General features: G+C 36.4%; 2 protein-coding genes across 2 annotated transcripts; one reads left to right on the forward strand and one right to left on the reverse strand.

The window, feature by feature from the left end:
- Positions 1–6014: 6014 nt before the first annotated feature.
- On the forward strand, positions 6015–7389 carry LOC113231444 (cytidine deaminase-like). The gene is made up of 2 exons (XM_026465765.1): positions 6015–6341; positions 6882–7389. The coding sequence occupies exons 1-2, from the start codon at positions 6305–6307 to the stop codon at positions 7301–7303; spliced, it is 459 nt and encodes a 152-aa protein (XP_026321550.1). The 5' UTR covers positions 6015–6304; the 3' UTR covers positions 7304–7389.
- Positions 7390–12735: 5346 nt separating this feature from the next.
- On the reverse strand, positions 12736–24532 carry LOC113231394 (serine/threonine-protein kinase Tor-like). Its single transcript, XM_026465694.1, has 11 exons — positions 24195–24532; positions 23297–24064; positions 20173–22736; positions 19935–20098; positions 19576–19861; positions 17742–19483; positions 17509–17668; positions 17190–17405; positions 16607–16978; positions 14721–15035; positions 12736–13385 (listed from the first exon to the last, which is right to left on the reverse strand). Exons 1-11 carry the CDS (start codon positions 24415–24417, stop codon positions 12951–12953), a joined length of 7245 nt encoding a protein of 2414 aa, XP_026321479.1. The 5' UTR covers positions 24418–24532; the 3' UTR covers positions 12736–12950.
- Between the last annotated feature and the right edge of the window lie 391 nt (positions 24533–24923).

The raw sequence follows: 24923 nt of genomic DNA on the forward strand, positions 1-24923 counted from the left end.
TGTATGAAACAAACTATTAATTTCTAAGTTACAAAAGCTAAATTAATTATACTAGTTAACAAAGATGATGCGATGTGCTAAGCTTTACGAATCTACATACAAAAATGTTGTAAATGATAAATGTAAACTAAACTTAAATAAATTAAAATAATTGTTGTAAATGACAAAAGTTTATTTACCAATATCTTCAACTTATTGTACGTTCCTCTCAGAAGAACCTGCCTTACGAATGAGTAGTAGAGTTTAATGAATATAATAAATTGTAATTTGCTTACCTTTGATAAGATTATTTATTTATTTATTATTAAATAATAATTGCATGCAACCACGTGAGCTGAGCTAAGCTAAGTTAGCTTAGTTGGTTGCATGCAACTACATGACCTAAGCTAAGTTAGCTAGCCTCGTTCGCGTTGTGGACTGCGCATTAGCCGTGTTTAAGGGAAATCGTTCATTATTAATTTAAAAGCGACAATATAAATTTCATAGATTTTGGTGCGTGTTGAACCGCCCGCGTTCCATCATACGAATGGTAGACATACATCGGTAAGTTAGTATATTATTCGGAAGTATAGTCTATTTTTCGTAGAATTGTGATTTGAACAAGTTCCTGATTGTTTGCTAAATATTACTAGTTGTGTCAGTGTATTCTGTTATTTTTCAGTAACTTATTTTAAAGCAGCTTATTTAGAAAAAAAAAACAATGATACGTTCAACTACGCGATTTGTCGTACATTATTTATGTAATTTAAATGGATTAAACCAATGGATGGTATATTTTATTCTTATTATAGTTGACGTTAAATTGACAACGATAACTAATTTTGATTATTAGATTATTTTAATTCGTCGGAGGTCTAAACTGATTTGTTATAGTTCAACTGTCTTTTTCCTCGCTATAGTGGGGTGAAAAGTTGTTTTGTTGTTGTTATTGTTTTGTCTCGAGATGCTCTAAGGCCTCGTGTCTTGAAACCATCGCTACTCTCAGGATTCTATTTTTGAACCTTCCTCACGTGCTACAAGCACTTGCGTCGAACAACAACTTTGCAGCCTTCCATAACAAAATAACTATTTTTTTACAACAGACAACCACAAATTGCACCCAAACTTATTAAGAGAAATAAATGTAGGCCATACAAATTTTTCTTTCGAGCCGGGAATCGAACCCGAGACCTTGCTTGGCACACCAGCAAGGTAACCGTTCGGCCACGTGTGCATTTATATATTTCCGAAAGCTACCTGTGCACTGAAGGGTGTCATTGTTCAGATTCTCTCAGTTGAATTCAAATACGTCTCTCGTTGCCTCCTTAGTGGCATATTAATGCAATGAGATCACCACGAGACGGAATGAAGCTAGAATTTATTAAAACGTACTAACGTTAGCTTGAAAATATATATTTGTTTGAAGTGTATATAACAAATGACATGGATCGACAGACATAGATGAAGAATAAAAACTAGTTATAAAACCTTCTCCTTAACATTCCCTCTCTTCTTCACTGGTGACCTATTGGTTCCATTAGATAGAGTAGCCATGGCTTGTACAGTGGCTTTGTCATCACTTCAGCAATATTCTTCTCCGAGGGCACTTAATGCGCTAACATGTTCTCTTAATTTTTTAGTAAACATTCTCGAAAGAAGAAGTGCCGCCTCTGAACGTGCATATGCTTCGTGAGGTAGTGGTTTTCTATAGGTTTCATCCTAAGTTTTAGTACAGACTCACTATCAATCAGCAATGCTATTTAGGTTTGCACCTCCATAGCTACGTCCTCAATTATTCGCTTCAGCCACAGTAGTTCGCGAATATTTTTTTGTTGCAGCTACCATTTCAGCTTCGCTTGATGAAAGTGCTACTGTTTTCTGACGCTGACTTTGCCAGGAGATAGCTTCACTGGAAAACACGCAGACCATCCGTGATGTTGATCATCCTGTGGTCGGATCACCTCCAAGATCGGCATGATTACACATAACAATGGATTTATTATTACCTCTGTATGTATATAATGCAGTACTTCATTGTACCTCTAATGTAGCGAAATATTCTTTTGACTTTTGTTATGTCTCCATCAGTACGGTTTTGTAAGTTTCTCGAGATCACTCCAACTGCGAATGCTATATCTGGTCTTGTATCTACCATAAGATACGATAACGCACCTACTGCTTCACGATATGGGAACTGATCTTGGTTATCAATTGTCATTACTCTTTTACAATTGGGGTTGGTGCGGACTTGCTGTTTGTCATACCAAAACGTTGTAAAACTTTTCTCGCTTAGTTATTCTGATCTATTTTTATAGATCCATTGTCATTACACTTTATTTCTATGCCAAGAAAGTATGACGCAGGCTTAGTGGTAATTTTGGATCTTTTTCTGAGCTCTTCGTACAAATCTTCCACTCCCTTCTCGTCAGGTGCAGCCACCAATCCGTCATCGACATATAAAGCTGTTACACCTTTTCTCTCACCTTCTGCTCTGGTGAACAGACACGGATCTGCAGAACTTTGTTGAAAACCAATTTGCATTATATATTCGGTAATGCAAGCGTTCCAGCATATCGGTTTTTACTTTAACCCATACAGACTTTTCTTAAGTTTGCATGCCATTTTATAATCGTTATCAGTCAGACCTTCTGGTGGCTTCATGTATATCTCTTCGTTCAAGGTGCCATAAAGAAACGCAGTTGACACATCAAATTGTCCTAGCTTCATTTTCTCTTTAGCGGCTAAACTCAGCAAGGCTCTTATAGTGCTTGTCTTAGCAACAGGACTAAATGTTTCATAATAGTCGAGTCCTTTCTTTGAGTAAATCCTTTAATTACCGATCGGGCTTTGTATCTCTCAATAGCACCGTCGGGTTTGGTCTTTACCTTGTAGATCCATTTACATGGGATGGCTTTCCTATTCTTAGGTAATGGTACCATTTCCCACGTGTCATTTTCTTTAAGGGGATTCAACTCATTAGTAATAACTTCAAGCCATTTATCTTTGTCAAGATGAAGCATTGCATCTTTGAATGTGTTTGGTTCAATATTTGCTGGCTTCATATTGTCAGCAACATTCATAACATAGTCGTTGAACTTAGTAGGGAATTTGATTTTATCTCTCAATCTCAGTGTTCTCAGGCCTTCAGCTTCGAGTTTATTTGCAGAGAGATAATCGCCACTTTCTAACTCTGTGTCAACTTCTCTACGTGAATCAATGGACTTGTCAAAGATGTTATCTTCATCACAACTTTTATCGTTTTCATCGCCGTAAACTGTTTCTTCATTAGATTGGTTTTTAGCAGATGTCTCCGGTAATGGATCTTCAAAAGATGCTTGTATGAAATATTCACTTTTTGGCGAGAGTGTCTTCTCTTGAATAGAAACGTCTCTTGACCTTACTAATTGTGTTATTTTCCTTACACCCAACTCTATATCCATCATCATTGTCGTAGCCAATCAAGAATCCTCTTAACGCTTTCTTGTCCATTTTATTTCTATTGCTTTTCGAAATATGGGAATAGCAGGCTTCCAACGATTCTTAAATGTTTGATATTAGGTTTTTTAACCGACTTCAAAAAAGGAGGAGGTTCTCAATTCGACTGTATGTTTTTTTGTATGTATGTTACGCGATAACTCCGGTATTTGTGAACCAATTTTCATGATTCGTTTTTGTTGGAAAGAGGGTACCTCCATAGTGGTCCCATTTAATTTTGAAGTAAATCATCCACCTCTGGCTGGCTGTTCACGCATGAAGACTTTTTGTAAATAGCGCCTAAATTTTAGTACAATGAGCAATTATTTTAATGGTTGATTTTGCTATTCTTTAATTCAAGGCGTTTTTCTCTCAATATACTTTGGGTAGTGAGAACCGATTTTTATTATCTCCAGTGTCAATTCCCGTATAGTGGCGAACTAGGGGATGAATCCGGGTTTGCGCACTTTCCGGTAACCGATTTCAATAAAACTTGGTAATTATATGTAATTCCGCGCACTTTTGTGGTCGGTTTTTTTAGTACTCTGTACTGATCTTATTACCGAACCAAAGTTTATATGGCGACTTATCTTGCTGTGTTGGACGAGTCCGGTTTATTATGTAAGCGGCTGTATTGACTAGTTCAGCCCACAAGCCTTGAGGCAGTGCCTTTTTTGTGCATACATCATGCTTCTGGCACATTCTACAAGTGTCCTGTTGTCCCGCTCACTACACCTGTTCTGTTCCTGTGTATATGGCATCGTAACTCTTTGTCGGATTCCATTTTTTCGTAAGATACCCCTAAATATGTCCAGTAGTCTTTGTCTCTGCCAACATTTGCTCAAGTTTCTCGTGTACTTCTCCTTTCTCTTCAGAAAATAGACTTGGCGAAATTTAGTGAAGTCATCTTTAAACAGTACGAAATATGTGCCAAATTTGAATCGATGGGCTTTACCAAAAATGCATCCTTCTCAAAACTCTGAATCTAATTTCAGCTTTATGCCTAGCTCTTTCTCAATTACCTTTTTCACATGTGCTTTGTTCTGATGTCCTAAACGTTCATGATATAATGGAATCATGTTGGAGTCATGTAAAAAATTGATCTCATGAGGACTTCTAACATTTGTAGCCATTACTTTGTACAGGCCTCCATATGCATCTTTTTTCCAATCAATAGAACTCGTCCTCCTTCAAATTTCATAACACATATTTTAGTTCGAGACTCAAACACAGTGTTCTGTAATCTATCTTGAGCTGACAGCACTGAAAATAAGTTTTTCTTTATGGAATGTACGAACCATATGTCGTTTAGAGTTATTAACTCCTTTGTCCCTCGTACATCAGCCACTATTTCAAGATTGCCTTTTCCAATTACATGACCCGCTGTGCCGTTGGCGGTTGTTACTGTATGAGCACCAGTAAAGTATTCAAAGGTCTTAAACAAGTCGCTTCTATTGGTTACGTGACTAGTTGCACCATTGTCAATATACCATAATGTCCTTGTCTGTTGTGTTACTGCCAAGTGCCATTAAATTCATGCTGATATTAGATGGATTTTGAGTCGAAGTAGGTTTCGGTTTAGGTGATCTCCCATCTGATTTCCATTTGGAGCAAGTTTTGACTCTATATCCAAGCTGGCCACAGTAATTACACTTTTTCATGTAGTCCTTATTCTTTCTTTTCTCTTTTGACCTCATAACTGCCAGTGCTTCAACCTTTGTGTCATTTTCACTAGCATTTGTTAGAGCTCTTTCATGAGTACATAACTGCGTCGTGAGATTTTCAATATTCCGATCACTCTTATTCATTGATAGCCAGCTATATTGAAACTGAAATACTGTTCTGGAAGTGTATCTAGTATTTTACATATCAATACAATCTCTGGAAGATCATTTCCTTCTATTTCAATGTTTAAATCATATCATATATTTTTGAGATTAGAAATATGTGTGGGGATGTTATGCACCTCGCTTTTTTGATAGCGGAAGAACCTCATACAAAGATCGTAGCTTCTGTGTTTTCCACATCTCACTTGACGTTTCGCATCGCATTATTTTTTGCAATGTCTCTTCCGTCATGTTTTTCGTAAGAATCAATAAGGCTTGAATGTCAAATTTCTGAAAATGATCCATTTCAGATTTATATTTTGCCAACACCTCGGGTTCAGCCATTTTTCCGGGATTACTAGGCCTCAATTTTCCTTCTATTGCTTCTATCGTTTCTGGAGTACTTTTCAGTTGTAATTTTACCCTGTATCTCCATGTTAGCCAGTTAGCGAACCGTCGAGCCGACCGATCTTGATTTGTATGCCTGATGATTGCATAAGCGAGAGCTCTATTTTTCCTCACTATTGTAATAATTTTGGAATAATTTTTATCGCTCTGCTACCATATTAAAACGTATAACGTTAGCTTGAAAACATATATTTGTTTGAAGTGTATAACAGATGACATGGAACCACAGACATAGAAAAAGAATAAAAAACTAAAACTTTAACAGAATTTACAGTCAGTGTATGACTTTTCAAAATGCTCAAATTAATTTATTTGTCACACATATAGAAGAGAGTTAGATATTGCCGCGTGTCGCGTGCATAATTATTCTTACACCAGTACCTATTAGGTATGTAAGAGTAGTAATGTTCACAGTTGCTTGCGTAGACACTATGCGTATACTTCGTACATTTATCAAGCTGTTAAACAACATATTGGGCGCAAAAACCATTCATTCAATTATGAAGCACAACAGCTAATAAACGATGCCGTCCACTTGGTGTAAATAATCAGTAAGACGCTGCCCGCCGTCAAAGTTAAACGCGTCTCGCACATCTCACATAAAAACACGCACACCCATGGATAAATTCAAAATAGTTGACTTCAACACCCTGAGTAAGTATGTCTAGGTTTTGAATAATTCAAATTTTTACCTACCATTTTGGTCACAAACAGTAATAGTCCAAGAACAAGCTTAAACTAAAAATTAGTAACCATTAAGGTCATGTCAAAATATATTTTAATAATAGTGAGTTCTATTTTGGCATGCCCTTCTTACTATAGACTATTCCTGTCGCTAACGAGATAATGAAATGACAAACCAAAATAATTTAAAACAATCGAAAAAACACTTCCCATCTACCTAAGCTAACACAAAAGACGGGCCATATAGTCTCGGTCTTAACAATGTTTAATTAGCGTTAATAATGTTCAACTATTTCAGGAGTACTCTTTACAATTGTGTTATAGTCATTACTTCTAGTTAATTACGAAATTTAAACGTAAGCTTGTTATTAGTTTTCTTGTACTTAGTAAAAAAAAATTGAAACTTATTTTTTCAAACTTAAACTTTGAAAACGCCAGCTAAACATTACAATTTTTATTTGCATAGCATTTTAGCAATGCTAACATGTATACTTACATTGTATTTTTCAGGTGATCGTCTACAGGATATGCTGAAACAAGCTGTCGAAGTACGTAAAAGGGCTTACATACCATATTCTCACTTCGCAGTGGGATCAGCGCTGCTTACTGAGCAAGACGAGAAGGTGTACACGGGATGCAACATCGAGATTGCGGCTCTCGGGCCTACAATATGCGCAGAACGTACCGCTATAGCTAAAGCTGTGAGTGACGGCTATTTGAAAATTAAAACAGTAGTGGTTGTAGCACACCAAAAGTTCTTCACAGCTCCTTGTGGAGTTTGCCGCGAAACCCTGAAAGAATTTCGAGATTCCAACGGTGATATAGAAATTTATCTCGCAAAACCGACCATGGATAAGGTGTTATGCACAAAACTAACAGAACTATTGCCTCTTTTTTTCGTTAGTCATATCAGTGATAGTATAGAAGACTAAAAAATTACGTTTGTAACCATTTTGCTTGGAAATACTATAAAAGACTCGAAGTGTTATGTAGGAAAAATTGAATATAAAGAATAACACAATAATGTATTGTTATATTTTTATAATAAGATAACAAACAACATTAACAATTTCGCGCTTGTAAGTAACAATAGATCGAATTAAGACGCTTAAACTCGATACGTATAAACAGAAACGGGTATTTCCCTAAAGTTTACAATCTCATAAGCATCGAAGACTAAGTTATTTATACTTGTCACACGAGAATTAACTGAATAGCAACAGTTATAACTATACCCTCTAAAGATCTACACAATCTTAGGACATATGCGATAGCATCTTGTATTTTGTGTATGTGTGCTGTAAAACAAAGTGGTGCCCTTTGGACGTGGTTTGCATGGGGTACCATTTTCGCTTACGTAGCACACACACCTTAAATTTCACCCTCTCTCTTCTCGACGTTTTCTTCCCTGGAAACTTACTTTAGTACATTTTCTCTTTCCCAATTATCGGCATTTATACTCAATTGCCACAGAAATCTAAATTTATCACTGTACTAAATGTGTTTCTCTGTGTTTCCCGAAAAAACACATCTTCTCTCACGTCGTCGTTTAACGTCAGGTGAAATTATAGCCAAGCGTGTATATTTCACATAAAAAATACAGTAGGGAAGAAAAATAATTGACATTATAGCAGAGAATTAAAAGCACAAAATATCTTAGCTTTTGCAGCTGCTTTGGCTAGTGCGCCACCAATGCTTAATTTTTAGTTTTTATAAACATGTTTTTAAAGTGTTTCTAATGATGTAGCGATTTCATATTTATCACCTCAACTTTTGACCCCACATTTATCTTTTCCTTTATTTGAAGTTGTCGTGTCGTACAAAACTGCAAGTTTATCTTTACGACTACCAGTGTTAGTATCTCGAATGAAATAATGCTTACTTTATAAGCAAAACTAAAAATATTTGAAGCAAATCTGATAAGTGCATCAGACTATAAAATATAGGTCTATCAAACGAAACCAGCGGCTCTGCGCTCTTGCGCGCTGCTTGCAAGAAATTAATTTAATCGGAAAGGATATTTTTAAATCAAGTGTCAAGTCAACCAAGTTATGTAGGTAATGGAGTTATATTTTGAGAAACAAAATCTTTCACATAAAATTATCTACCTAATATCCAGCAAAATCAGATATTTATGAAATTGAAAATTTTAAGCGGAAATTTTACATATGTATAAATAAAACGGATTTCATAACAATTCTCATCAGCCATTCTACTTGTGCAAAACTTATTTCGATTAGATAACGTAGCAAAGATTAAAAATAAAGTATTAAATGACCTATTTGACCGCGAGTATACAAAACATGTCTATATTAATCATTATTGATGATTATTTAATATATACAAGAAAAAAATCAGTGATGTAGGGTATTAATCCTGACTAAGGGTAATAATAAAAAATAGTATAAGAAATAAGACTGTCGTTTAAGCTTATGATATGACTTTATGAGAGATGTCACACAATGCGTTGCGTCGGCATTGCGACGCCTGAGCGGGCCGATGATACTGCGTTGTTGTAGTATATAAATTAGAGAATGCCACGGAACGCGTACGTATCTAGATGAAGCGAAGTGACGAAGCGGGGACGTTACGTCGCGATACCTCGACCTTGCACACGTTCCTACTCTTTGCCGCAGTGCGTTGAAATCACGGTTGAAATCATAAGGCAATGCACCGGCAGCGCCCGTTTGTCATCGTGGTTTAGCAAAAAAAACTTTAAAGTGGAATCAAATGATTCAAGAGATTAAAGACATAGTCTAACTAAGACCTGTAAATCGCTTTTACTTAATAGGTCCGGCCGGCTTTGAGTGCAATGTTTCGTTAAGTTTGTTTAAATGCGCACTGTAAAGTAGTCAAAAATAACTTCCGAATCCTAACCTTTTTATTGTCTACTTCCGAAGCAACATTGGTATATCATTGGGCATGAAATGATGAAGGCATAATTAATGTTTAATATTAACATAAGAAACAGTACTACAGTTTATAAAAGAAGCAATGGAATACGAAAGAGCGCGTATTGTTCCTACTACAACTTTGCAGCGAGCGAGGGGCGATTCTTACCGAAATAAAATCCAAATGTATGTAGGATATCATAAAAAAATTTGTATTTCCACTCTTTATAGCTGAAAGATCAAAGCAGACCTAAGTAGGTAACATAGTGAAGTGCCGACAGTCAATCTATGAATAGAATATCGTCAGTACAAAGAATATCGCGGTTCGAGTACCTACAGCATTGGGTGAGGGAAATCTGTCCGACGACATGGGCATTGTCAGGGTGGGCAAGGCGTTACCTATAGGATGTAATATGCTGGCCCACAGGTTTACACGGCATACTATATAGAGACATAAAGCACACGCTTTTTAAAGCATTTTGCCAATAATGTTACTCGTGCAGCTTGTAGGAAAAGTACACACGGAAAGCGTATCACGTATGTATGTGTGTGATAGGGGGCGCAGTGTCAGTTTCAATTAAATTAAATATTAAAACTAATATTAAATTAAAATCCGGCCCTGGTGATAGGTACTTAAAATTGAAATGGTAACAATAGTGACTCAAGAGGACACATACACAGTTTATTGACAACCCCTGAATAAAAATACGTGGCTCTCATGATCTAAAACCTAACCCGAGTAAATTAGACATGGATAAAAGTTTGCGTGGCATATTGCCTCATCTATTAACACTTCCCAGACGTCCTGTTAGGTTAGGTTAGGTTAGGTCAACTTTACATTATGTTTGTTTTTTTTTTCAGGCAAATTACGCTATTTACACTTCCAAGTCACGTAAGATGGTCTTGTAGATAAGACGCGCTATGGAAGAAAATAGCTGTATCAAATCTATTTAACGTCTATTAACAACAATACAATAAGTTACTTAAAGAATGAAAGTTGTACACGGCTATTGTGTGAAAGTCTAACGTTTAGGGTCAATTTACATTGCCGCGAAGCAATATTTTAGCAACTTTTGTTAGTCAACTATGTAATGTAGATACGAGAAAAACAAACTTCCGAAGAATGACTACCGTATCATATCTAGTTTGAACGTTACAAAATTAATATAAAATTCATTATATTGGGTGAAATTGTATCCAAATTTTTACAAAAATTACCTTCCATTACGTTCGAAGTCAAAAGAAATTTAGGCCTAAAACCTATGTTTATGACGTACTTTTTACGCGCGTTTACGGAGCCTGTAAAAGGTTAAATAAAATGTATAAGTAGTAGAAGTATTAAGTTTCTTGGTTGCGACTAATCTCGTTCGCGTTCGTCATTGCGTCGTACGCGTATATAAAATACGCCCATGTGCATAGGGTCTTAGATGTTGTAGCATAACGTCTATTTCGCAAATAGATAAGCGTTTGCAAAAAACTTTTAACTAAGACAAAAACTAAATAAAAACTACGGTATTTTTATCACCTTTTATTGTGGCAACGCAAATAAAGATTACACAAGATGCAAATTTATTTCTTGACCTATTTACAATATTTACATAGTCGTGAAGTTATGTAAAAGATACGCATTTCACACCTAAAATGTCGCTTAACACGTAATAAAAGTTAGAAAAATGGGTACATACAGTCACACGGTTTGTATTAATAAAGTCATGCAAGGAGTTATAATAATTCCTCACTTACGTAAAATAATGCTAGTTTTCCTTATACCTTGCTTACATCCTTATTGTAATTTTACTGATTTAAGTCAAATGAGTCATATTTTTATGAATCTAATCGAAGTCAATAATCGCTCTCTACTCTAGTATGACCGAATGCACTTATAATACTACAACTTAATTTTAGTTTAAGTAAACGGTGGTATAACAAGACTCAATTGTGTGATCTAGTTAAAAAAACTACAATTTTAGCAGATTTGCTACCGACTGTTAAATCCTTTCTAAGGTCAACTCCATAACCGATCACAGTTGCTATCATCCTTCAACAAAATTAAATTTACACAACTAATAACCTACAAGGTTATATATTTAAAGACACGTAGAAAAAATCAGTCTTAAAATACATTAAGAATTAATACTATTTTACAAATAACATTTCTTGACCAACATTACTTAGGTACATCATTTATTGAAAAAAGTAACTATTCTAGAAAATATTTTCTTAATAATATTTCGTACACACAAGGCATATCAGGCGTAATAATATCTTCATTCTAGTACAAAGAGACATGTTCAACACATTTTTATTTATAATATACATTAGTCCTGTCATATTTGCGGCCTGCTCACAACTATGACCAAATCATTTGGCCAAAAACCTAGTTTACTACATCTGTCCAACTGATTTGTCTCCTGCATACGAGTACTTGATATACCCATAGATATGGATATACCAATGACAATATACCATATGACAACGTGCAATTGGATTTCTTTTTCATTACATAACATGGGCCAATGTGTCAAGAGGACTGCTAATCGCGATACAAGACAGCGTTGTCGGGAATTTAGTACCAATCGGTACACAAGATGTCGCGACGAGTACGAAATAGCTATTTTTGTAAGTAAAAATTTGTTTTACATTGACAAGCTGCAATAATTTATCAAAGCTACTCCAATTTGTAGTGATAACAAATAAATCAACTAGTTCGCGCTTATTGCACATATTTTTATGGATACAGTCCATTTCGACTCATACGTAGAACAAAGATCTATGTGCAAGACTACTTGTTCTCAGGACATAGTACATTTCGTTCGTTCTTCGTTGTGGATATCAGATCGACCATTGTTCGATTTTATATTTCCGAAACGAAACAAGATAATATAAATTCTCAAAACACCTTTACATAGGCCTTAGTTTGAATAACAAAATTATTCTCGTAACGTACTTATTCTCTTTTCGCTATATAATCACATCGGACTCTGTTCTTCGGATGAGTCGTTTTGTTTAGGTACTTAACTAAATATAAACAATCTTGATACATATTTTTATTGAAACATATGCTTTACAAATCAATAGTGGGCATGCAATTTCATATGAAGCTAAGAATTTGTATTTTGTATTTGAAGGTAAGTAAAAATAATCTTATAAATGTATATTTCATTAAAAAGAAAACACCTCAAGATTGTTTATATTTAGTTAAGGACCTAAACAGATGACTATGGTGCCGGCTATTTTTTTATTGTTTAGGATTAGCGCCATCTACCCATATTAAGAAGCGTTAATTTATAAATTAGTTTGTAACACACAATGCCATCTATTGATTTTGACACGCATATTTGTCAGAAAATGATTTTAGCTCATGATCAATATATTTGAATAATATTACAAGGAAAAAACTAACTTTTTATATCGACCCCTCCTACGTAAAGTGTCGTATGTCCAAATTCAGAATTTTAAAACGCACCCCTGTAAACTTGGCAATTTCGACATACCATACTTCACGTAGGAGGGGTCGATATTTCACATTGAAGATCATACTTCGAGGCTATTCATCAGCGCCATCCAGATTTTAGATGGAATTTTGACCTTTTCAAGAGCTATGATCTGCAGTATGACGATTAGCAGTCCACTTGAGTTATTTAGTCCATGTTACATAATGGTAAATATGTCATGAACTCGTTAAGTGTTACCAAAACGGACACCATCCAATATAACATTGACACAAATTCTCGTTGTTGGTCGCTTGTTTTATTAACAAGTCTACTTGCTTCGGGACGCTTACAACCGCTTCTATCTGCGGGAAATCACGACCTGTCAACTTATCTCTTATTCTGTTTAGTATAGCCAAAGCTCGCTTGTTGAGGTTTGTTTCTGGAGGTATTTCTAATGACTCATAATGCAACTGGTTTCTGCTTCTACTGGGAAGAGTGTACGAGGAATCGATGTCTGAAGAAAATGAGGATTCTGTAAGCGAATGTCGTTCGTTATCGACCAAACGCCAATTGAGAAGAGGGTCGTAGACGAACGCCTCGAGGACGGCCATCACGCTGTCTCTGTGTTTATGGAGAACGTGCATTACTGATTCGCAGTTGAAGCGATATGTGCCTTCGATGCCGGTTACCTGAGTAACAAAAACGAGCGTTTATTTTATGTCTTTTTTTTTTATTCATATATCTTTATTTAATTATAAAGTCAGGGTTCGAAATTATCAAGATACTTATTTTTTTCCATTGAGATCCTTAGTTTTGTCTATTAGTTTTGTAAAAATGAGATAGTGAGAAAACTATATAAACGTGTAGAAAAATTTTGTTTGGTTTGCAACTTTTTTTGATATTTGACGCATTTGGATCATCAGCAACATCAAACTTAAGAATTATACTCTTGTCGATGGAGCATCTTCTAATCATCTCTCCTATAAGCCGGTTGGATTTAGCACACATCCGTCATATCCCAGTTTCGTCCGAAATAGTTTTTTTCATGATTTCAGTTCAATGTGGACAACCAATAACGACATTTTCGTCAATTTCCGCTTTCGTCATATGGATTTAGTACACATCCGTCAGATTCCTCTTTCGTCATCATTTCTTTTACAATTTTTTTAAACATAGGTACTAAATAGTACAAAAAAGGTACTAAATTTTGATACAATTTTGTCAGGATTCGTTAAGATACACCCGCCATCCTGACTTTCAAAAAAAGAACTGACAAATTATGAGAAAAGCGGAATTTGACGAAAGTGTTCATAAAAAAAAACTATTTCTGACGAAAGCGGAATCTGACGGACAAGGAATCACGATAACTACTGTTTCGTTACCAGCAACAGATTTCTGACCTATACGGAATAAAGAAATGATCTGACGAAAGAGGAATCTGACGGATGTGTACTAAATAGCTCCTTGACCTCCTTATATGACACGACCCCTCCCTACCTTTTCCTTTATTTGGTCTACGTATCTGTGCTAGGTCGACCTCTTCCCCTCATCTTTCCCTCTAAAATGGTCTTACAGAAGTTGTCGTGAAACGAAGGATCTCATATGGATATCAAAGGATCGTTTGGATACGTCTCTGATAAAAACATATGAGACGAAATTGCCAGAGGTAGCATTTTGTTGTTCCAATTAATTTTATAAACATCAAAATAATTATGAAGCTATACTAACAAAATAATTATCGTAACAATTATTACTTCGAACCCTGCATGAAACTAACATATAACATTAACAGGTGATTTCAAATTACTGTCTTCCTTTAAGTTTATTATTTTGTATACAAAGATCTGCGGCGAAATGTGTATTTTTATACTAATTTAATGTAAGAAAAGTGGATAAATATAAGGGGTATTTATCCACTTTTCTTGTTTACAGACTCTGGAAGACACAAAAATTCAATAAAAACTATTTATTAAGTTACATACAAGTACACTACATTCTTATGTATTCTAGAGAAACAAACTTACCTCCATAGCATTAATCAGCATTCTAGTCAAACGGAACGGGATCTTTTCAGGGAATTTTTCTCTAGTTTGGGTCACCTCGAAACAATCTCCAAAGTCAATATGCAGGACTTTCCCGGTGACTCTATGTAGCATGATGTTCGAAGGATGGCGGTCACCGAGCCCGAGTATATACCCCACCATAGACATGACTGCTAGAGAGCGTGTGTAGTTGGTGCGACGCTCGAACCATGCTTCCGCCGAAGGACTTTTCAACCAAAGCAGTCGAGCCAAGTCGTTGCCTGGTGTCTGTGATAGTGTATATTCAAATACTTCAACCTGAAAGTATATGTTACATTATTCAACAAATCTAGTTCTAAGGTTTTAGCGATTGCTACACATGGTACTATTTTTTTCGGATGTAAATCGCGTATATTTTGTTTTTCAAACATTGACTTACAATTATATGGACGTCGGGTCCGCGCTAAAAAGTGTCCGAACTTATAGGGCGTTAAAATCGTATACAGAGCGTCATTCACGCTTTAGTCTTCGTTTGTTCGACAGACAGCGAAGCAAGCAAAATTAGACAGTACTGCGATGACATTACAATTTAAATTCAACGTTTTAGCTTTTTCATATTCCTTTACATGTCACTACGTTTAAATAGGTTGACGCGACAAACGCGAGTTTCGATGAAATTGGGTAAGTTTCTGAACAGAATTAATGATGTCAATATTGGCAGCCATGTTAGATAATGGCGAGTTTAAAAAATTTACGGTGACAGGAGAAGCTGCAATTTTGAGCGCGCACGTGTCTGGCGGGAGAGCGGGAGTTTATTCAAGGTGAGAAAAGTGATGAACTCGGAGAAGCGACATCGAACATAAGAATCATGTAATTCCAATGAATGTAATTAAGAGATATGGGATGAGAGAGTAAAAGTTAGTACGTATTAGAATAGAATTTATAGAAAGAAGCTCCGGCTGTTCCAATGGAGCAATCGGAGGTGAGTGTAGAACCAGAAATCAGAGCAGAACTGAACCCCACCCATTTACTGAGGCAATGACTGGGGGCTAAGAAACGATATGGTGGTATGGGTAAGCCGAATGGGCTATATTAGCTGTGGGGCTTGTTATGGAGGCTTGTAAGGGGAAGAAGCCCCATTAGAATTGAGAATGTGTAAGAATAGAATTACCAATAAAATAGAATGTCTCAACCTTCATCTAACACTATATATTAAGAATTACTTGTCGTTATATCTGAATATTCTCAGGCGTGAAACTCATTTATCTCGATAATAGAAATACATATAGACAAGGACCATAGAAACTGTACAGAGTCCGAAACATTGGTTTGTTTGAAAAAAACAAATATATGTATGTGGAATAGATCTGAAAAAAATTATTTCATTCAAAATCAAAATTTCTTCGATCTGACAGGATTCGAACCTGCGTCTGCATGTCTGTATCTAGGGCAAGCGCCTGATCCACAGCAAGGCTAAAAATGCCGTTTTGGCAGAATCACAATATGATTAATTGACAATTCATATAATCATATATATTCAACTACTTAAGTTTAAATCAATGTAAAGAAAAAAGAAGTGTTAAAATCAAGTATTAATAGGGTTAATTTTTTTCTCTAAGTGCGTGTATGTGAAGGTCTGTGAGTGCATGTTTGTTCTACAATCTAATTACAATATAAGTATTTTAGTATATTATAAAGGACATGTACATTCAAACAATAATAAAGTATCTTAGACGTGTATAGTGTTAGTTTAGTTAAGATTAATTGAACAAAATAATATTCTTTACTATCTAATCAAAATGTAATTAAAGTGTTTACGTAATATATACTACATACACTAAAGAAAATAGCACTTACAATTCTTTAAAATAAAATTGTATATGCCTCACCTTATGTTTCAGCATTAACTTCTGATATTCAGATGCCATTTTCAACATAATTTGCTGCTCTGTATTTAAGGCCATTTTATTGGTCTTCTTGTCGCGATAATCACTGATCAAATTGTACAGAGTATCACACTGTGGGACCCAGCCTATGAGTCCAGAATTTGGCGATAGAGGTATTACAGCATACCTCTGTATTGCTAAATCGTGTCTGTAAGTGTTTGTATCTGTCTGTAGTAAAGTGTTGACCAGGCCAAATAATTGCATGACACGCTCGTCTTGTCTGAGGTCTTCGTGGCCCTTGAGAAGAAACATATATTGCTTTCCGTCTGAACCTTGAATGGTAAGGCGACGCGGGCGTTGTTTTGATTTTATTACCTGAAAAGTTCAGACATTCAGAAAGAACGTTTATTTGTAAATATAAAAGTGAAAAGCTAAGGTTGATTTCGAAACTTTTGTTGTGTTTCAATATTTATGGATGGGTTTACAAATAATAAAAAAAAATCAATATAGATTATCTATTTAAAAATCAATTCGGAAAAGTAAATATTTCAAGTTACTACGTAATAGCTTAAGCTTGTAGTGTTACCTGCAATTGACCATGTATATGAGATATCCTTATGACCTTCTCATTGGGTACGTAAGAACCTGGCACAGCCAACTCAAAATCTTTACACATATGAAGTCTTTTGCTCACATACTGCAACTCCAACGACGTAAGAGAACGGAACTGAGAGGCAATACGTCGGAACACGTGATAGTAGAGATCCCAGGCTTCGTTCAGATACCTATCGTCAGCACTCTCCTAAAAACAGGTACGTTGTATAAGTAGGATAGCTAATGAAAATGATAATAAATATATCATCTTTATTAGCTATCCTATAGTATTATCCTCTTCAGGTGACTACCTTGTACAGCTCGCACCATCGCTGCGCTTCTTGCAAATCTCTGCCATACATTTGCAGGAAGGAAACCTCTTTCAGCGTCTCTGGTGGTTGCTCCAACATTGTGTGCATTTTTTCCAAAGTTTTAAACATACCACGATAATCTTTTTCACTGAAATATAATCTGCAAAAGGACATCATTTATGAATGTAGATTCGAAAAACATAATAGAGTTTGGGTTCGTGGTTTCTACAGACCTGGATGCTTCATCCAAAGCAATAAAGACTTGATCGTGCCATAAAATAGCCACCTTGATTAACTCGTCTGATATAACCGCAGCTTCGTTGACCAGATTTTGTGAATGCGTACACATTGTTTTCAAAATATAATTGGCAGCGCTTTTCCTTGTCACAAATGAAGATTTGGTGGCCACCGTCAATGGGTAGACTAGCGCTTGCGGATGAAGTTTACTTATATCGATCAAGAGAATATGCACAAGCTTGGCAACCAAACTCCTAGGCGAATCTATCCTGGCAATCAACTGCGGAATCACTTGAAGCCATATCTTCACATCGATTTGGCGAATGCCTTCAAATAACGCGTCGTAAACAACCGGGTGGTGACCATGATCGAACCATAAAGTCAATAGTCTCAGCGTGTCTTGTAGCGCGCTTCCATTAGACAAGCTAATAGATTTAAAGAATCCTTCTATAGCGGGTATAGTGTGTGTATTTATGAAATCCGCCCGTGACACTTTCTTTTCTCCCGAACCTCCCGCGACACTGCTCTCAGAAATGTTATCCTGTTGTTTATAGAACAAGACTGTTTCGAAATTCATACAGGCCCAAGCGTGACATGCTTTATACCACTCTGGAGCAAGAATCGCGGCTGCTGCATAATTTCGCAGTATTTCTGGTATAGAGAGCTCGTTGATTTCTTGAAGAGCTTCACACCATGAACCGAGTTTTAAATGACAACGGGCTAGTAATCGGCACTGTTCTTCATTATCTGGGTCGGAGTTTTCAACGAATCTCTGAAGGACGTCGTATGCATATCGTTTGTTCCCTGCATCCCATAAGTTTTTGCAGTAAGCCAATATCAATCGAGGTTCTTGCAATCGTAATAAAATATCCGGGTTCGTAACAGGATCGCAACCCAAAATAGATATAACAACCTTATGAGCTTGACTTATGGCACCCGTTTTGCGACATAAAGAAGCGAATTTTAACCACGATTGAAAATCTTCTCGGGGAGTAATAACCAAACTGCGAATCTGCAACATTTTCCTCCAGTCCTCAACCAGCCTTTGACCTCCTTGAAGACGAGACCACCACGTTTTCTTGATGATATTCCTTCGTTCCTCTACAAGCTTGTAAGTTACCACTTCTTCCAACTCTGTCAGCAGTTGAGCACTAACTAATGAACTGTATGCCCTTTGGTAACTCTCTCCGACGATTGCTGATAGCTCTGCGTCCAATAAATTTCTCGCTGTGTCGATATAATGCCTAGACTCTGGCCAATGTCCTTCGTGAATAACAATTAAGGCTCTGTAAAAAGCGCCTTCTTGCGTATCTTCGGGAACAGCCTCAACAAATTTTTTCATAGAATCCCACTCTTGAAGGCCCCAAGAAGACGCCGCGGCTATTTTAGCTGATTTCACCTTTAAATCCTCAGAAAAGTTGTCCCAGTTATCTATGGTTGTATTATACAGTTTTCTCCATTCACCCATAGCTTCTAAACATCTCATTTGTCCAAGTCTCGACGTGCTATCCTGAGGTTCGACCTCTAGCTTTTTGTTATAGAGATCTAGTGCTTGCTCCCAGTTGTGCAGTTTCTCGTACCAGCGTACGTGAACGTTGAATGAACAATCGCCGCTTTTGTTTTGATTGATTATTTTCTCCAGTAAGCCGTTAGCTGCTTCCTTTTGTTGAAGTTTATTATTTATATGTATTAAAGCTTCTACCACTTGAGTAGTCGGATTTCTCTTGTATTCCTCTTCCTAAAACACCGGAAAATATGTACGTACAAGATGGCAAAAATGTATTAGATGTATTTGTATTAAATACACTATTTAAATAACTGTTAACTTACCTTGTAATAAAGAGCTTTAGCGTAAGCTCTGCAGATTATTGCGGTATCGCCCAATAGCTTGATAGAAATAGGCAATACTCCCTTTTCACAGTGCTCCAAGAATTCAGCCAAGTTCAAAATTGCTAGAGAAAGCTCAGAAGCGTCAGGTATTTTCAGGGCTTTCTCAAGAGCGGATACTAGTTCCTTTCTTGAGATCTCATCTAATTCCGTCCAACACGACATGAATGCAGCATTGAAAAGGTCACGGGCTAGTTGAGGGTAATTTTGAGATAGGCTTGAACAAGCTCTGCAATAGAATTTCGGTATTCAAGACGTTGAATAAATTAGTACAATATTGGAGGTTTATGGAAAATCATTACCTGATAGCTGGACTGTTTGACTCCGTAATAAAAGCCACGCTGAGCTGTCGCAGCCACTCTAGCCAATCTTCCTTTGATATTAAATTATGTACAGACCAGCATTTACGTAGATTTTGAACATTGACAGTCAACTTTTGAATCATTTGCGTATCGGCAGCCATCATCTAAAACAAGCACAGAATAGCACATTCAAACCTACTGAAGATATTTGTTAAGAACTAAATTGTAAAATACTTACATTTTTCTTTTGATTTCGTAATTGCAAACGTGTTTCATCAAGGTAGTCATCGTCACTAGCCAGGGTGGAAATTACTTGTAGCCTTGCTACTAAAACCATGTAGTTTGGACATTGAATCTTATGTTTTATCATCAATCGCTCCACAGAAGGGATGTAATCGATGTATTCCCGTCCTAGTTGCACCACCAAGGCACACAGTGTATTCATAGCAGTCTGTCTTAAAGCGGGATTGTTATCCAAAACTTTTGCTAGAGCTTGTATGATAACAGCTGAGTAAGGTTTGAAATACAAATGCATAGAGAGGTGTTCAATAGTTTCCATTGCTAACTTAGACACAGTAGCTGGAATATTCCTTCCATCAAACAACCCCGTGATTGCTGGTACAATTGATAGTAAAACGTCGTCTAAATTGTTTTCAAATTTTTGAATAGTCAAAAGTAATTTTTCAGTCAAGAACTTGTCCTTACTGCGGTCATATTTGAGGACACGTAATATATTCGGCAATATCTTACGCAGATATACTTTGATTTCGGTACCTACAGCTACTGTAATATGTTCTACAAGCATAATCAGAGTCGGTTGAAGCGAGCTATTGGGAGTCCAGTATTCTTTAATGAGGTCAAATATATCCTCCAGATAATTGCGGATGTGAATTTTGACTACGGAAATTAACTGAGCCAACTGAGTGAGCAGGAACTCACGGAAATTACTATTGTCTGTGCTACGTATAGTTTGCAAAAGAGTTGGTGTGACCCGGCAAATGTAAGGCACACATTTGATACCCAATGAGTGAAAAATAAAAGTAACAGAATGAATCACAGTGGCGTGATGTTGCGCCAATAACGGATCGCGGAAAATGCGCATCAGGGATGTCAAGACTATTGCAGGATAAAACTCGTCAAGCACTAAAGGCGACATGTTAACTAACATGACATCAAAAGCATCGTTACTTGGTGAATCCGATATTGGGATCAAGGTAGACACAGTTTGAAAATCAATGAACCCTTGGTTAACTTTGTGTTTATAGGGATCTAATGCTCCTAGCAGTCCCAGAATCCGAATTATTTCACGCCTGTCTCTCATTTGCTGCTCAGATTTTAAAAGGCTTAGTAGTGTCTCCATAAGATGAGGATATTCCATGTAAGGTGCGACCACGTGTCCGGTGGCGCCGATTACTTGTCCAAAAGACCACAACGCCACACTTCTTTTCTCTAGTTGATTAGGATCCGAAAGAATTTCTAATTGGGTTGATATTATTGGTTGAAGCCATGGGCTTAAAGCGTTTCCTCCTCCATTCACTTCCGCCAAATCCCCAATAGTTTTCAAAATGGACGACACCATGGTAGGATTCGCCTCTTCTTCTTTCAATTTTGGCACCAATACCTTCAAGATGGTGTTAACAAATTGTCTTGTTATCCTTGGTGCGTGTGATATGATGTTGTTCACCATACGCAATGATTGTTCTTTTGTACGATTGGATTCAGAGTGCTGCAGTTCAATAAGAATTTGTATGAACAACTGACGTAGATTTGGAGTTGTGTAGCTCGGATTTATGTTGCTCAGCCTGCCGAATACACAAAGTGCCAATTCGCTGACATCACTGTTTGAATCATTTATTGCTACAAACAAACAACTTAAGTGTTCTTCAACAGCCAAATATTTATCAAATATTGGATTTGTAAATATTTCAAACACTTTATAACGAACTTCGTGGTCGAAATCTGATCTCCCAACGGACAAAAGTTTTCCAAGTGATTCATCACTTAACAAGTTCAAAGTTCTTGAGTTTGTCTGTGCGCATCTTTCAATAGCTTTTATAAGCAACTTAGACGAAGTTTTAACTGCCTCAATCCGTATATCTTGTTGTTCACTGAGCAAATAATGATCAGTGCAACGTCTTATAAACGACATTAGAGTATTATTCCATTCAAAATCAAAGGAACCAAGTGTTCTAAGTGCTAATACTAGTTTGTTTGCATCATGTGGCTCTAGTAAAGCTGAAGACAGCATTTGGACAATTTGTTGTTCATCACAGTGAGGTGCATAAGGTTTCTTTCTCAATATTAATGACAGCATATTTAAAAGTCTATTAGTGATGTCATTTTTTAAAGTTGGCACATTCTGGCTAAGTTCTTTGAGACAGGTAGTAAGTTGTGGACTTAAACCTGTTGCACACATTGAGTCGAGCAAATCTTTCACTTCATTGGCAACGTTCTCTCTCATGGCAAATGCTAACAGTGTAACACAATTGAACAGAGGAGTGTCAGATCCATTGCGCTTTTTTGGAGTTTCTTTGGCTGGTAAAGTGGCTTTAATGATTTCGATGATTCTATTTAAGTATTGCTGTATGTCCTCTTCTACGGCAACACAAATCAGCCCTAAAGTTGTGAATGCCATGGCTTTTTCTTTTTCCCGACCTCGCAGAAAAGTAATCAAATGGTTTGTGGTGGACTGTAGGTGTTTTTTTACAAATACCTCTCTATTAAATGCTGCTAAACGAGGGATCATGAGAAGTAGCATTTGATGGACACTGTGAGACCTGGAGATCTGTTGTGCCATCACTTCTGTAATAATAAAAAAAATAAATTTCAATTTATTAATACAAAGATTGAACACATTAAAAAAAGACCTGATGGGACTTGAACCCACTACGGGCTTTGTATTGGGTTGTCGAAAATCTTTCTATTAATAAAAACTAGTGGAGTTATTTCACAAATAAAATCTCAGGATTACATTTGATCACAAAGCGACATCTACATCAGTCGAGGCATCTATAAAGGTGCTGGCAGTGGTGAATAAGGTTCTAAAATCTCTCTCTAGATGTCACTAGCGGTGCGGAATGCCGAAAAATACAGTACAAATGTCTTTAATAAAAACACATAGGAGCATTTAAACAACTCGATAACTTGAGCCATAGCTCAGTTGGTAAGAATAATACTGTGGTGCAGTATATTTGTGGGTTTAAGTCCTATCAGGGTGAAGAAAATTTTTCTGTGTTTTCGACCTTTGTATTAATACTCATAATAAAAACTATTGGACTTATTTCACAAAAAATCACAATAATACATCCATTTTAGTGTCATTTTTACAAATATTTTTTTTTTAAATTTAATACCTGACGTACCTGAGCAAATCCTTTCATATTTCTCTGATATAAATTTCTTGCAAATAGTAGATTCATAAATGGTTGTTTGACTTTTATCTTCTGTGAAATGTTGAGAGGACCATGAGTGCTGCATTTTTACATTGACTGAAGATATCTCATCAGAGACATCTTGATCTGCATCCAATTTTTGCATCAACATTGTGTATTTTTTCTCCCATTCTGAATTTGAACACCTCAATAGTTCATTCAATATCAGTAATGCTCCATGTACATGGTCATCTCTGCTTAGACCCTTTTCTCTAGATAGTTGATCAGAAAAAGAGGACATGGCTTCCTCATAACACTCAGAATACCATCTTAATTTAACATTTTGTTCAGGAGTCTCTCTCTGTGCAGTCACAACTAAGGCAGCACGTAAAGCTTTCGCTGCAGCTTCTCTAATTTGTTCTTTAGGATCTCTAAGAGCTATAATGATGTGTGTGAAGAAGCCATTGATTTGCTGGTAAAAGTATGATGGCATAGCAATACCCAGTTCCTTCAGAATGATAACAGCGGACAATCTTTTGCCTTCACTCCTTTCCTCAGACAACCACTCAAAGGACCTTTTGATTTCAGTCTCTAAATACTCAGCCCTTTTAATGCCTAGGCTCCCTGCCAGACGGCCCATTGTTTTTGCTGCGAGCTCCAACACACTCACATCATTAGTAGGAAAGATGTTTCGCAGGTAATGCGCATAACGGATTGTTCTAGTTTTTGTTGTTTCCATATCACTACCTATCAGGCAAACTGAAATGTATAAAATATTGCAATCAATGAACTAATATGAATGAATTGGTGAAAAAATTTTACTTGTGTGTACAATATTGAAGCTAAACAAGTGTCGAATGATACCAAAGAATATAGTAACATAAAATACCTATAATAAGTATGCCCGCTTTTTTCTCGATATTATCGTAGCTGGATGTGAGAGCATGTATCTGTTGACTGAATTCGTCCAAGATCTGAGCCTGCACCTCCGGGGACATCTCCCGTAGGTCTGTTTTGGCGAAATGTAGGAGCTCGCGTATAGCCTTATGCCTCGTCTCTGCATAGCGAGATTTGAGCCCAGACACCAGATCTAATACTGTAGTACTTGCCATGCTCTAATTTGACCGATATTCCAAAAAAAATATTAAATTTGAAGATGGTATTAAATTTCTTTAAAGTATGGAGCACTTTCACTTCACATTATTACTCGAATTTGTGTTTAAACCGGGGCAACAAATTTAAAAAGTATTTCAATTTGCTGAGTAAATCATATTTTTACAAAATGTAAACAAATTGAAATGACAAATACACATGCGGCCATTGACCACTAGACAGTATAAGACATCGTTCGGAAATGATAAGTCACAAAACCAATGAGATAACAAACCTATCACTGCACAAAACATATTCAGATCGTAATATCAAATTAATCACAGAAATAGAAACTATAATTGTATAGCAAAACATAACATTTTTTTCGAATTTCTAACTGGTCTGGTATTATAGCGTTTCTGGGATATTACATTCCAAAACAACATGAACATTAAAAACCAAATTATTTTAATTATTCCTAAACGAATCTTTGAAAAGTGCGTTTTGAAATCATAATAAATCTAGA

Source organism: Hyposmocoma kahamanoa, unplaced genomic scaffold (assembly GCF_003589595.1).
Source record: "Hyposmocoma kahamanoa isolate Upper Pololo Valley unplaced genomic scaffold, ASM358959v1 65, whole genome shotgun sequence".
Classification (NCBI taxonomy): domain Eukaryota; kingdom Metazoa; phylum Arthropoda; class Insecta; order Lepidoptera; family Cosmopterigidae; genus Hyposmocoma; species Hyposmocoma kahamanoa.

Coding starts and splice junctions, on each gene's coding strand:
- LOC113231394 (XM_026465694.1), bottom strand. CDS start 24,417: ATGGCAAGTACTACAGTATTAGATCTGGTGTCTGGGCTCAAATCTCGC. Junction 24,065..24,194: donor AGCGGGCATACTTATTATAG/GTATTTTATGTT, acceptor TATACATTTCAG/TTTGCCTGATAGGTAGTGAT. Junction 17,406..17,508: donor GATGGTGCGAGCTGTACAAG/GTAGTCACCTGA, acceptor ACCTGTTTTTAG/GAGAGTGCTGACGATAGGTA.
- LOC113231444 (XM_026465765.1), top strand. CDS start 6,305: ATGGATAAATTCAAAATAGTTGACTTCAACACCCTGA. Junction 6,342..6,881: donor AGTTGACTTCAACACCCTGA/GTAAGTATGTCT, acceptor TGTATTTTTCAG/GTGATCGTCTACAGGATATG.